The sequence below is a fragment of the Carlito syrichta genome, unplaced genomic scaffold (assembly GCF_000164805.1).
Source record: "Carlito syrichta isolate Samal-C Ts95f unplaced genomic scaffold, Tarsius_syrichta-2.0.1 Scaffold135583, whole genome shotgun sequence".
Lineage (NCBI taxonomy): Eukaryota > Metazoa > Chordata > Mammalia > Primates > Tarsiidae > Carlito > Carlito syrichta.
This window is the reverse complement of record NW_007079679.1, coordinates 155,493-170,832: the sequence shown is the minus strand read 5'-3', so window position 1 is coordinate 170,832 and position 15,340 is coordinate 155,493. Positions and strand designations below refer to the sequence as shown.

At 38.8% G+C, this 15,340-nt stretch overlaps 1 protein-coding gene across 1 annotated transcript in view; it reads left to right on the top strand.

Annotated features, from left to right (window-relative positions):
• The window catches only part of ZNF14 (zinc finger protein 14), a 10,299-nt gene extending 1,233 nt beyond the window's left edge, over positions 1-9,066 (top strand). Inside the window, exons 2-5 of the mRNA XM_021708218.1 lie at positions 6,432-6,558; positions 6,753-6,813; positions 7,182-7,469; positions 7,620-9,066. Of these exons, the coding sequence (XP_021563893.1) occupies positions 6,432-6,558; positions 6,753-6,813; positions 7,182-7,469; positions 7,620-9,066 (1,923 nt within the window). The remainder of the gene's footprint in view (positions 1-6,431; positions 6,559-6,752; positions 6,814-7,181; positions 7,470-7,619) is intronic.
• Positions 9,067-15,340: the final 6,274 nt, after the last annotated feature.

The following is a 15,340-nucleotide window of genomic DNA, read 5'->3' as shown; positions in this document are numbered from 1 at the left end:
CAGTCTGGGCGACAGAGTGAGACTCCAACTCAAAAAAAAAAAAGTATGTTTTGTAGGAAATTGCCCATCTTCTAAAGTATGTGGTTCAATTTTCCATTTTCACCAGCGAGGAATGAGGAGTTCTACATCTTCCTTGTCATTTAGTATTTTCTGTGATTTGAAATTTATCTATTTCAATTAGTGTGTAGAGAGATATCGTTCAATTATGTTTCAGTTCACTAACACCATATAATGTTGAGCATCTTTTCATTTGATCTCTCTGAATCTAGTGATGTGCTTTTTCTGATCTTTTGTCTATTTTTAATTGGGCTATTTGTTTTATTGTTTAGTTTTAATAGTTATTTTGCCAGTTGTTTATAAATATTTTCCAAAGAATTTCTCCAAGTCTATGGCTTGTCTTTTTAGTCTCTTATTAACATGTTTCCCAGAGCAAGAGTTTTATTTTTAATGAAATCAAACTTGTAATTATCTAAAAAGTCATCATCAAACCCAAGATCACCTAGAATTTTTCCCTGTTATCTTCTAAAAGTTTTCTAGATTTCCATTTTACAATTACATTTTGATCCGGTTTGTGTTATTTTTTGCAAAAGGTATAAGGTGTATGTCTAGTTTAATTTTTATGTGGTTGTATGTTATTTTCAGCTCTATTTGTTGGAAAGAGTTATCTTTTTATCATTAAATTGCATTTGGTTCTTTATCAAAGAACAGTTAACTATATTTTTATGATTGTATAGGAAAGCAGTTGACTTTTGATTTTTGTTGCTTTTGTTTTGAGTCAGGGTCTCACTTTGTTGCCCAGGCTGGAGTGCAGTGGCACAATCACGGCTCACCACAACCTCAACCTCCTGGGCTCAGGTGACCTCTCAAGTAACTGGGACTACAGGCATGCCCCAACCCACCCTGCTAATTCTTTTTTTTTTTTTTTTTTTTAAGTTTATTTTGTGTTTTGTTTTGTTTTCTGTTTTTTTGTAGAGAGGAAGTCTTGCTATGTTGCCTAGGCTGATCTCAAACTCCTGGGCTCAAGCAGTCCTCCCACCTCAGCCTCCCAAAGTGCTGAGATTGCAGGACCTGGCAGCAATTGACTTTTACTAACCTTGTTATACTTCAACCTTGCTGTACTCTTAGAAGTGCTGGGATTTTTCTTTGTCGTTGTGGATGTTTTTAGATTTTCTGTATAGATAATGATGTCATATGCAACAAAGACAGTTCCATTTCTTTCTTCCTTATCTGTATAGTTTTTATTTCTTTTTCTTGTTGCACTAGCTAGGACTTCCAGAATAATATTAAACAGAAATAGTAAGAGGGGACTTTCTTGGCTTATTCCTTATGTTACCAGGAAAGCATCTAGCTTCTCATCATTCAGTATGATGTTAACTGAAGGTGTCTTGTAGCTGCTGTTTAGAGCTACAAGAGAAGTGAATAGAGAGGAAGTTTCTCTCTGTTCCTAGTTTGTTGTCATAAATAGGTGTTGGGCTTTGTCAGATGTCGATTTTTTTTACAAAAAAATGTCCTGCTTTTGTTTGTCATGTTAATAATTTTTGTTAGCCGGGCTCGGTGGCTCAGCCTGCAATCCCACACCTTTGGGAGGCTGAGGTGAGTGAATTGCCTGAGCCCGCGGGTTCGAGACCCGCCTGGGCAATTTGGCAAGACCTCATCTCTACAATAAATAAAAAAATCAACTGGGCGTGGTAGCGCATGCCTGTAATTCCAGCTACTTGGAAGGCTGAGGCGGAAGGATCGCCGGAGCCCAGCAGGTCGAGGCTGCGGTGGCCGGAAGCGGCCACTGCACTCCAGTCTGGGTGACAGAGTGAGACTCCAACTCAAAATAATAATAATAATTTTTGTTTTCTCTTTTTTTCTTTCTTTGAGTAGGCATTTGTCAATTTTCTTGTTCTTTTCACAAAACCAGCTTTTTGCTTACTTTTCTCTATTAATTTGCCATAATGTTCTTCATTTCTTCTCTTTGTTAATTATTGTCTTGTGCTTACTTCAGGCTCAGTTGATACTGCTTTTAGTTTTTCAATGTAGACTCAGATTATTGATTATAGATTTTTTTTTTGGTTGTATGTGTTCGGTAGTATAAATTTTCCTCTTAATCTTTTGGTGTATTCCACAAATGATTTCCAATTAATTCAATATGATTTTAAATATATCTTTAGGCTTCTTTGACCTCTGTGTCATTTAGAAGTGTGTCGTTTGATCTCCAAATATTTGTGAATTTTCAAGCTGTCTTTCTGCTAGTGATTCCTGGACTGTTACCATGACAGTCTGAGATCTTATACTATGTCTGTTCTTTCAGATTTGTTAAGGTGTGTTTTATGTTATGGAATGTAGGTTATCTTGGTGAATATTTCATGTGAACTTGAGAAGAATGTATATTCTGCTGTTGCTGGTTGAAGTATTCTGTTTTTCACTTAAATCCAGCTATGTAATGGTGTTCAGTTCAACAATATCCTTCCTGATTTTCTGCCTGTGGGAACTCCTAATACTTAGGGGTTCTGAAGTCTCCTACTATACTAATGGATCCATGTGTTTCTCCTTGCAGTTCTGTCAGTTTTGCCTCATTATTTTGCCATTTTGTTTTTATGTACATACACACAAAGCTTTCTTGGTGAATCGACCACCTTCATTATGTAATATCCCTCTATCACTGAGATTTTCATGCTGTGAAGTCAGCTTTGTCTGAAATTAATATAGCCACGTGTGCTTTCTTTTTGTTACCAAAAGCATGGTTTATCTTTCTTTCTTCTTTTATTTGTAATGTATTATGTTTGTGTATTTAAAGTGGTTTCCTTGTGACAGCATGTTTTATCTGCTATGATAGTATCTGTCTTCCATTGCTGTTGCTATGATTGTTGATTTAGTTGGGTTAATGTCTTTTTTATTTTTTACTGTTTTCTGTTTGTTCTTTCTTGCCATCTTTCATTCTTTTTCTACTTTCTCTACTTTTATTAAACATTTTACCCAATTCCATTTTTTTCCTCCCCTCTTAGCATATCAATTATAGTTTGCTTTTAACAGCTTTAGTGATTGATTTTGATTTTTTTTTTTTTTTGAATTGGAGTCTCACTCGGTCGCCCGGACTGGAGTGCAGTGGCCGCTCCCAGCCACTGCAGCCTCGCCTACTGGGCTCCGGTGATCCTTCCGCCTCAGCCTTCCGAGTAGCCGGAATTACAGGCATGCGCTACCACGCCCAGCTGATTTTTTGATTTATTGTAGAGATGATGTCTCGCTGCCCAGGCGGGTCTCAAACCCGTGGGCTCGGGCATGATTTTGATTTTTGTAGTGCACTTTTATAACTAACCCAAGCCTCTTCTGAATAACACAGTACTACTTTATTTGTCCTGCAAGCACTTGATGAAAAAGCATTCCCAATTCCTCCCTCCCTGTCCTTTGTAACATTGCTGTCATGTATAATTGCCAAATACATTATTGCTATTAGTATGTTAAACAAACTTACATCTCTCAGTTTAAGAATAAGAAAAACACTGCCAGTCATGGTGACTCAAGCCTGTAATCCCAGCACTTTGGGAGGCCAAAGCAAGAGGATTGCCTGAGCCCAGGGGTTCGAGACCAGCCTGGGCAACTTGGTGAGACTTCATCTTTATAATATATATATTTTTAAAAATTAGCTGGGTGTGGTATTGCGGGCCTGTAGTTCCAGCTATTTGGAAGACTGAGGCAAAAGGATCACCTGAGCCTAGCAGGTCGATGCTGGGGTGGCCATGAGCATGCCACTGCACTCCAGCCTGTGTGACAGTGAGACTCTGACTCAAAAAAAAAGAAAAACAATTTTTTTTAACATTTATTTCTTCTCTGGTGCTCTACTTTATCATTTTTTGTGAGAAATTTGTTCTGACAATTCTTTTTTTAATATTTCTTTTTTATTTTTATTTTAAAGATGTGGGTACAATTCAGGGTTAGGTATACAAACGTTGATTATGCAAGTATCCTTGTTGATGAGGTGTGCCCCTCCCTCCCCTAGCAGTTTCCTTCAACTGCCAACCCCCTCCCCAGCAGTTTCCCACTACTGCCAATTCTTTTCTTATAGTATTATGACAATTGTTCAAGGTCCGCTTATGAGCGAGAACATATGGTACTCTGTTCTTTGTTTCTGTGACAGATCACTGAGTATGCTCAACTATAAATCCATCCAAGTTGCTGCGAAGTTCATATGTTTGCCCTTCTTTATGGCTGCATAATATTCCTTTGTGTATATGTACCACATTTTTTTATCTAGTCCAACTTCGATGTGCAGCATGGTTGGTTCCATGTTTTTGCTATTGTGAATAGAGCTGCAACAAACATACTTGTGCAGGTTTTTTGTAGAATGATTTGAGTTCCTCCTGGTATATTCTCAGTAGAGAAATTGTGTCATATGGAAGGTCAATTTCTAGTTCTTTCAGAAATCGTCACACTGTCTTCCAAAGAGGTTACACTAGTTTGCATTCCCACCATCAGTGTAGAAGCTGTTCCTTTTTCTCTGCATTCTCACCAGCATCTGTTGTTTGTTTTATTAATGGCCATTCTTACTGGGGTGAGGTGGTATCTCAATGTGGTTTTGATTTGTATTTCTCTGATGATTAGTGAGGCTGAACACTTTTTCATGTGTCTGTTGGCTGCCCGTATATCTTCTTTTGAGAAGTGTCTATTCATGTCTTTTGCCCACTTTTTAATGGGGCTGTTTGTTTTTTTCCTTTCAGCGCGTTTGAGTTCCTTATAGATCCTAGATGTGAGGCCTTTGTCAGATTCACGGTTGGCAAATATTTTTTCCCATTCCGTGGGCTTTGTCTTGACAGTTCTTTTAAGGCAAGTGAACTGGTGACAAATTCCCTATTTTTTTATTTGTCTTAGAAAGCCTTTATTTCTCCTTCACTTTTGAAGGATATTTTTGCTCAATACAGAATTCTATGTAGGTAGTTGTTTTCCTCATTTTTAAAAGTATTTCACTTTAATCTCTTTATTGCCTGCATAGTTTCTGTAGAGTCTAGTTTAATTCTTCTACATGTTTATAGTTAAGGTATTGGTTTTTTCCTTGCTAACTTCCTGTAAGATTTTTCTTGGTCTTTTACTTTTCTCCAGTTTGACTATGATATGCCCAGGTATGGATGGATTTTGAGGTATTTGTGTTGCTTGCCATTCATTCTCTGAGATTCCTGAACATATGCTTTGGTGTCTATCATTAATTTTGGGAAGTCTGTCATTCTTGCTTCAGTTTTCTCTTCTGTGTCTTTCTCGTTCTGTAGTTACTATCATCATCTTATTTTCTAGCTTTTAAAAAAAATTATTTTTTTAGAGGCAGGTTCTCATTCTGTTATCCAGACTGGAATACAGTGGTGTGATCATAGCTCACTGTACCCTCGAATTCCTAGGCTCAAGTGATACTCTACCTCAACCTCCCAAGTACCTGGGACTATAGGCACATCGCTACACCTGACTAATAGATTTTTTTTTTTTTAATTTTTATAGAGATGGGATCTTGTTATGTTGTCCAGCCCACATCAGCTCCTGCCTGTATTCTTGAAGTCTCACACTAGCCCACTCCCAAACCTCAATAAAAATTCCCAGCCAAGTTCCTTTTTTGGCTATCTCAAGCCATTTCACAACTACTTGAGAGCCTACCCTGTTTTCCTCAAGATCTCAAGTGTGTGAGTAATAAGCCCTTTCATGAGTATAGGGATTTTGTGGAGGTCTAAGTTGCCATGCTTTCTTCTTCCTGACTGAGCCCTCACTTCCCAATACCTTCTTAAACCTGTGAAAAGGGACAGAGAGAAAAGGAGAAAATTGAACCTGTAATAAATATTGCACAAACAAGTTGAAACTAATGCTTCTGCAAAAGAATATTTTCATTCATTTAGCTGGATTTGATTGCTTGGAGTGGTCTGGAATCCTTCAGAACAACATAACTAGTGGCTTTTTGTTACAATTTGGCTTTCCACAGGTCTCCTGGCTTCTTATGCTGGTTGATAGGAATAGAAGAAAAAGCTTACAGTTCTTTCAAGTGTATTTCTTTATTAAAACCTTATCTGGATTTGATTCCATGTTTCATGAAATGCTGAGTATAAATATGATGTGTAGTAAGGTAGGCAATGAAAGTTTTTCTCACAGGGAGTTAATGGTCTTAAGATTTGTTTCATGTGTATAGCATTTCTCTTATTTCTCCAAGGTGATGTTGAGTCTGCCTTTAGAGAACAATCAGGCTTCAAATGATCACACCAAAAAAGTATATCAGTAATTTCTGTGTGTTCCAAGGCAGTGTGAAATTTATGAAGTTATGTGTATGGACAGAGGTTTCAAGTTCTAACAGCCAAGTCACACACTAAATGTTTAGAGACCACAGAATTGTGTGTGAACTTCTTATGAATTGAGTATGGATCTCCAGTACTGCCAGTCTCACCCATCCTTCTGTACACATATGCGGGATGTTTTAGGACTCAGTCTCCTTTGAGGATGTGGCTGTGAACTTTACACTGGAGGAGTGGGCTTTGCTGGATTCGTCACAGAAAAAACTCTACAGAGATGTGATGCAGGAAACCTTCCAGAACCTGAACTATATAGGTAAGGATGGCAATATTTCTCTACTTCGTTAAACAGAAAACAAGTATTTCTTGCTCAACAACTGTGTTCCACGATTTGAAATATGGAAAGGATATCCTTTGGTGATTAAATCAGAAAGATTCACAGCTAATTATGAACCTAGTATGTTACAATTTCCTATAATTTCTAATTATATTTTTGGATCTGCATTGTAGGGAAAAAGTGGAAAGACCAGGACGTTAAAGATGACCACAAAAACCACAGGCGGAATCTAAGGTGATTACATTCACCAGAGTAATCACTGGCCCATGAGAGAATTTCAGAAACAAGTAAAACAATAACCACAGCTTCAAATTAATTTATTCTTAGAAAATGTGCACCCAAGTGTTTTCTTAAAGATGTCATAGATGTTCAGGGTATGAAAAATAAATCACTTTGAAACAGTATTTAGAAAACCCTTCTATAAATATATCTGTTTTGATAATAGCTATGTTATTATCATGTCATATTAACTTCAAATATGTCAGACAGGGCAGATAGTCAACAATTTCTTTGAAAATAGTTAAAATGTAATTCTAATACCTACTAATAAATACAAAATCATTAATAAAGACCATTAATAATGTGCTACTCATTTTTTACAGAGGTCATATGGTTTACAGACTCTGTGAAAGTAAAAAAGGCAGTAAATGCAGAAAAACTACCAGTCAGATGCCAAATCCTAACATGAACAAGGAATCTACTGAAACAAAACCGTATGAATGCAGTATGTGTGGGAAGGACTTCACGTGTCATTCATCCCTTAATAAACACATGACATCTCACACTGGACAGAATCCAAATGAGTCTCAAGAATATGAAAAGAAACCAAATAAATGCAAAGAGTTTGAGAAAACCTTCAGTTATTGCCACTACTTTCAAAACCACAAAAGAACTCGCACTGGAGAGAAATCATATGAATGTAAGAGATGTGAGAAAACCTTTCAAGGACACAAACAAATGCATACTGGAGACAAATCTTCTGAATGTAAAGAATATAGGAAAACCTTTTGTTACCAAAATTCATTACAAATCCATAAAAAAACTCACACTGAAGAGAAACCCTATAAATGTAAGCAGTGTGGAAAAGCTTTTATATATTACCAACCTTTTCAGAGACATGAAACAACTCATATTAGAAAGAAACCCTATGAATGTAAGCAGTGTGGAAAAACCTTTATATATTATCAATCTTTTCAAAAACATGCTCATACTGGAGAGAAACCCTTTGAATGTAAACAGTGTGGAAAAGCCTTTATGTATTACCAATCTTTTCAAAGGCATGAAAGGACTCATACTGGAGAGAAACCCTTTGAATGTAAACAGTGTGGCAAGACCTTCAGTTGTCCCACATACTTTCAAAGTCATGAAAGAACTCACACTGGGGAAAAACCCTATAAATGTACAGAATGTAGTAAAGCCTTCAGTTTTCTCAGTTCTTTTCGAAGGCATAAAAAATCTCATAGTGGAGAGAAACCCTATGAATGTAAGAAATGTGGAAAAGCCTTCTGTTATTCTGAAAGCTTTCAAGCACACATAATAACACACACTGGAGCGCAACCTTATAAATGTAAAGAATGTGGGAAAGCCTTCAGTTCTTCTAATTCCTGTGGAATGCATGAAAAAACTCATATTGGAGAAAAACCCTATGAATGTAAACAATGTGGCAAATCATTCAGTTGGGCCATTTCCCTTCAAATGCATAAAAGAACTCATACTGGAGAGAAACCTTATGAATGTAAACTGTGTCATAAAGCTTTCAGTTTTTCAAGTTCCCTCCAAGAACATAAAGCAACTCACACTGGAGAGAAACCCTATGACTGTAAACAGTGTGGTAAAGCCTTCAGTTTTTCAAGTTCCCTTCAAAGACATGAAAAGACTCACAATGCAGAAAAGCCTTACAAATGTAAACAATGTGGTAAAGCCTTCAGGTGTTCAAGTTATTTTCGAGTTCATGAAAGATCTCATACTGGGGAGAAACTTTATGAGTGTAAACAATGTGGTAAAGTTTTCATTCGTTCCAGTTCCTTTAGACTACATGAAAGAACTCATACTGGAGAGAAACCCTATGAATGTAAACTATGTGGTAAAGCCTTCAGTTTTTCAAGTTCTCTTCGAGAACATGAAAAAATACACACTGGAGAGAAACCTTTTGAATGTAAACAATGTGGTAAAGCCTTCCTTCGTTCCGGTCAAGTTCGATTGCATGAAAGAACTCACACTGGAGAAAAACCTTATCAGTGTAAACAATGTAGTAAAGCCTTCATTTCTTCCAGTAAATTCCGAATGCATGAACGAACTCATACTGGAGAGAAGCCCTATCAATGTCAACAATGTGGTAAAGCCTTCAGATTTTCAAGTTCTGTTCGAATTCATGAAAGGTCTCACACTGGAGAGAAACCTTATGAATGTAAACAGTGTGGAAAAGCCTTCGTTTCTTCCAGTCACTTTCGTTTGCATGAAAGAACCCACACTGGAGAGAAAGCATAGACTGAAAACAATGTTGTAAAACTTTTAGTTCTGGTTATTCTGAAGGCATAAAATAACTAATGCTGGAGAGAAACTATCTACATATAGACATTGTTTTCAAGCCATCAATTGTTCCAGTTTCTTTTGAACACATGAAAGAACTCAAACTGGTGAGAAGTCATGTGTGTAAATATTGTGATTAAACTGTCAGTTAACCTAATCCATTTCAAAAACAGGACACCTGCTGCAGTGAACTCTCTGAAAGAAGGAAAGTCTTCAGCTCTCTTCTAGGGTATGAATGTATTAAAAGACTTAGAGAAGAGAGAAACCCTGTGCGTGAAGAAATGTAGAAAAGTCTTCACAAAAATCTTTCTAGCACATATGAGAATGTGTACTGGAAAGAAAACCCATAAACAATGTGGCAAATTCTTCATCCCAATTCCTTTTGATATAATAAAACCACTCACTGGAAAACAGTGTCTTAAATGTAAGCAGTGTGGGAACATCTTCAATTACGTGTGCAACCCTTCTTTCTACCATCTTAGGAAGAATTAAAAGACTGAAGAAAAATGCCTTGGCCCAAACAGACCTTTCTTGAAACCCAGTCTTAAGTTAAGAAACCCTTTAGGGCAGCACATACCCTTAGCTCACTGAACACATGACTAGATAGAATCGAGGGGGCTTCTAGAATATGTCTTCGAGCATCAGTGTCCACAGGTCAGATCTTTGAGAATTCTGTGGTTCTGAAGCAAAGGTGCACACTACTGCTTTTCCCACACAGGATCTGCATGTGGACACCCTGATTTCTGGACTTTAGCATCATGTCTTTCCAGGGTAGACTTGAGGTCATTTCTAGCGCCCAGTTTCCCATTTCAAACCTACACTGTGGATGTTTGCTGGTAAACATGCTTAAAAATTCATACTTGTCTCATACTGGAAAATTTATCTGTGACAGGCCTAGGTGGCTTTGGGGTGAGAAGGCTGAAGAAGCAGTGGCAGAACTTGAATCACAGGATACATGGCCCTTGATACCACAATATCCACAGTCCCATAATTATAGCTCTGCACCAACTACTATAATAATAGTCTCAAAACCTCTAGTGGAATTACAAAGACATGCCCTGCCATGTTTTAGCTGCAGGACACTCAAACTTTAATGCCCTCCTTAATTTGCCTATGCCAGGTTTTCTGGCACATTCCACTCTGAGATATTCAACAGTGTTTACACTGACTATGCCTTGGCCTTCTTGCCTCAATGCATGCCACATGCACACTGCTCCAGGACTGGGCTGGTAGCCTCTCCACCAAAGCCAAAACGTATATTTGGATCAGGGGTCACCCTGCAGAGCTCCGGCCCTGTGGTGTATGAGAAGTGCCCATATCAGAGACTCCATAGGCCATGGAGGCACCTTGCTTCACATCACTCCCAATAAAGTGTGTCCTGGCACCAGCAAAGATGTCCACCTGCTGAATAACACAGTCATGATAGGTGCTGGCCCTTCCTTTTTTAGAGGTAGTGCCCACTGTCCTCAGTAGGAAGTGTCCTGCAAGGGAAGTGGCAGTAGTGAGGGAAGCCAGGTCACCATCCTGTTATACAGTGACTTCTGGTCTTTCTCTGGGTTCCAGAAGTGATGCTTCTCTCACTTAGAGATCTGTAGTCTGAGTCTCCTTGGCCTCCATCTTCCCCCAATAGCTGATGTGTCAGGCAACAGCCTTGCAAGGCTTAAGTGAATATGGTGGACCACATGAGACTATTTGGAGCAAACTCTGCTGGCAGGTGACACCTCATCAGAAGTAATGGCCACTAAGGAGAGCACAGTGGAGGTCATGACCTCTGAGCCATGAGATACACACCTTTGCTGCCCTCACAGAGCTCTTAATGAAAAAGGGAGCTGACAGTCAAACCATGTGAGATATGTTTCTGGAATGATTTATAACAATTTAAGGGAACATAATTATTCAATCTATTTCAGGCCCTTTTGCATCCTTAGACCTTCATTCTGTGGTTTTATAGAAAAGCAATTTTGTACTCTGTGCTCTAGTGTGAAATTTTTTCCCCGTCAGGATGAGCCAAAGAGCTCAGAGTAAGAGTTTTGGGGATACCCCCTGCCACATGAGATGGGGTTGAGAATCCTTCACTCTTTGAAGACCAAGTGTATGTGGGCCTATGCTAAGATTTGTGTAAAACTTGTTTGTGTTTCTGTGTGAGTCCCCAGTAATCAGTAAAGTTTTAATCTCCTCTGTGTAACAGGTTCTCTAATTGGCACAATGGACAAAACTGTGCTAATAACCATATCTCCTTCAACGTGACATTCTAGAAAATAAAAAACAAGAAAACAACCAAAAATACTACAATATATTGTGGTGGTTACTCCTAAGGAAGCAGAGAGACCAGAAGAGGCATGCAGAAGTCCTGGGGTCTATGTGTCTCTGGGAACATCTATTAGTGTCTCTGTGCTACTATATTTGGGTTTGTGAGTTTATGTGTCTGTGTCTGGGTGTGTTCACCTGTATGAACAATGAAAGTGTTTGTGTTTTTGTAAGTTTGTCTGGGGAGCTATGTGTGCATGTATTTTTAAACCTGGAATACTTTCATGTTCTTGTCAGTTTTCCCTGGCAACACCTCCTTAACACATTGAATAAAACTGGTGACAGCAGACATCTTTGGTTTGTTTCTGATCTTAGATATAAAAAATCCAGTTTTTCATTATCAAAGTGATGCTGTGGGATTTTCATATATGGCTTTTAGCAGATTGAGGAATTTTGTCAAATGCTTTTCTGCATCAATTGAGATGATTGTCCCTTTTCTATCATTTTGATAATGTCGAGTATTACAGTGATCAATTTTCACATGTTGAACCATCCTTACATTCCAGGAATAAGTCTTACTTGGTTATATAATGCCTTTAATATGTTGCTCAGTGTGGTATGCTGGTGTTTATTGGAGAATTTCTACATCAACATTCATAACAAATATTAATGCTGTTTTCCTTGTTTTCTGAAATCATTTCAAACCTGCCTGCTTGAGAGGCCTACCAGGCTCTCTCTGAGACCTCAGCTGTATGAGTAATAAACCTTTTCATACTCTCTCTGTGTATGTGTCAAATAGCTATCCATATCAACATCAGAGCTATACCTTTCAGGTGACTGTGCAGTTGACACCAGAAGTAGATTATACAGATGTTGATGATAGCATAGGTCTGTCTTATCTGGGTTGGTAACCTGCTATGCTGCTTGATGGCCAGCATGCAGTTTGAACTGGTGCTTGCTGCTCTGTGCTGCACTGTTAAAACCCAACAGGCCTCGGTTCTAGATTGCACTGAGTCAAGTCAGCAGTTTGTATAATTTCTTGGCATTTGTGAGCAGGAGTATGGGATTGGGGCTCTCCTTAAAGTGGTCCTGGGTCATGTGTTTCGACTCGGACCTACCTAGTGTATTTTAGAATGAAGCTGTTATTGATGCAGTGTGTTGGCCTTGGTCTACAGGTCTAAAGGTAGGACTGGTGTTGAGATTTTATTCTATTGAAGTTGTGAGCCCTTCAGAAGGTCATTCCTGGAAGAGCAGTCATTTGAAGAGATGAAAGAAGGTGGGGAAGCTGCCATTTACATGGTGCCCTGAGGTCCACACTCACCAGGGCACTTTTGTACTTCTGCTGCTGCTGCTGTCCATGTCCATAACTTAGAAACAACCCTGATCCTCTAGGTTATCAGGGACAACCCCCACACCATCCTTGTAGCACAGCAAAGGTGTTAGTGTAAACCTAAATAAAGCCTGATGTCCTTAAGCCACGCAAAACTTCTATTGCCATACAGGAGTCCCTTAACTGATGATACTCATTTGAAGATCTCTGGAGGAAGAAATATACCACAGCAGAGAAAACCTAACCCTCCTCAAAGTATTACCAGTGACCAAACAACCAAACAGTGAAGGAAGGAAAAAAGCTTTTTGTTGTTTTCTTCCATCCTTCCAACAACAAAATGCTGAAATGAAAGTCTACAATTTGAACCATTTGGTAATTGAATATATACTAAAAAGAATTTGACACCTTTCTTTAAAGCACACACGCCTTAACAAACTAGGAGTAGAAGAAAAATACCTCAACAGAAGTTGTATATCAGGCATGACCAACTCACAGCCTCACGGGACAGCTAGTAATACAACCTCACAGAATCTTTTAACATCGTGCTTTTTAGCATTTATTTTCTTCATGACCTTATATGCATAGTTCCATTTTTGAAGTTCCAAAGCAATACTACACTTGAAATGAAACTTAAATTATGGAAAATAATTTAACATATTTTGTTTCATTGGCTAAATGCAGACCTGTGAACTGCCAAAAATATGCATGTTTGCTTTCTGTCTTAACACAGGAATTGAAAAACATTTCAAGATTTCTGGCAAAATAATCACTATTTTGCTATATTTGCTATCACATTTTCAGTTGACATTAATGTTTTACCTGCAAATTTACAAATGGAATGCAGAGTTGCAGTCAGACATTCATCTGAAAGAAAAATTTGACCATATCTTTTTATTGGGCTTTTATAAGACTTATCGTTCAGCCGGGCTCAGTGGCTCAGCCTGTAATCCCACGCTTTGGGAGGCTGAGGTGAGTGGATTGCCTGAGCCTGCAGGTTCGAGACCCGCCTGGGCAATTTGGCGAGACCTCATCTCTACAGTAAATCAAAAAATTAGCCTGGCGTGGTAGCGTGCTCCTGTAGTTCCGGCTACTCGGAAGGCTGAGGCGGAAGGATCGCCGGAGTCCAGCAGGTCGAGCCTGCGGTGGCTGGGAGCAGCCACTGCACTCCAGTCTGGGCGACAGAGTAAGACTCCAACTCAAAAAAAAAAAAAAAAGACCTATCTTTTGAGAGAAAAATAGCCCTTGCTTCACATCGTGCCTTAGTCATGACATCATTTTTTGGCAACATGTACATTTGTGAACAACTGTTATCAATTATGAAGCACATGAAGAACGAAACTTAAACATTTCTGACAAGCACCTTGAGAGCTCGCTAAGAATTAGAACCACTTCTGTCAAACTAGTCAGATTAGTTTTACAAAAACAAGGTAAAATTGCCCGCTAGCTTTATATTCTCATTTTTCTAAACTTTTTTGTTTTTGTTTTTGAGTTGGAGTCTCACTGTGTCGCCCAGACTGGAGTGCAGTGGCCGCTCCCGGCCACCGCAGCCTCGACCTGCTGGGCTCCGGCGATCCTTCTGCCTCAGCCTTCCAAGTAGCCGGGACTACAGGCATGCGCTACCACGCCGGCTCATTTTGATTTATTGTAGAGATGAGGTCTCGCCAAGTTGCCCAGGTGGGTCTCGAACCTGCGGGCTCAGGCACTCCACTCACCCCAGCCTCCCAAAGGCGCGGGATTACAGGCTGAGCCACCGAGCCTGGTTTTCTAAACTTTATAATAAGAAATATTTTAAAACAAGTCTTACTATGTATGTACACTAACTACATTATATAATTTATATGCAGTCCAAGACAATTCTTCTTTACTCAGTGTGGCCCAGGAAAGCCAGAAGGTTGGACATCCCTGCCATATTTGTAAAGCCTACAGCTAACATCATACTTAGCAGTAAAAAGCTTTTCCTCTAAGATCAGGAATAAGGTCACCCCTTCTATTCAACATACTCCTGCAAATCCTAGCCAGACCAGTTAGACAATAAAAAGAAATAAAAGGCATCCTTATCAAACAAGAAAAAGAAAAATTAACTTTTTGTCAATAGCAAAATGTCTATGAAGAAATTCCTAAAGATTCCATTTTAAAAACGTAAAACTTGTAAGCCAGAAATAAATCCCAAGACCACCTCTGGACCAAGGGAAACCTGAAAAACTGTGTTTCAGGCCTGACAGGAAGGAAGGTCAGACACACCTCATTATACCCCATCCCTTTTGGAGTTTAGGCACAACTGACATATTATCATAAAAATAGAGGTCATAGTGTGGCAGAATGCGGCAAATACTCAAATATTATTTCTTGTATGATTGTGTGAATAAACGCAGAAACACATGTAGCTACTTCAGGATCAGCAGTTGGCCTCATGGCAATCACCTAGAATGACAGAATGTCTCCCACTAACCCTGTAGCAGAAAAGAGGGTTAGTAGCAGTTAAAGGTATTTCCTTTTGAAAACCAAGCAGCAAGCTCTAAAGACCCACCAGGCCAGTTTTTTTTAAAAAGACCAAATGGCCAAAGACTGATAGCTCTCATGGAAATGCAAAAAAGTAACTAATTCACAGACTTATCCAAAATCCCTCTTTTGAAGTTAACGGTTTACAACCCTACT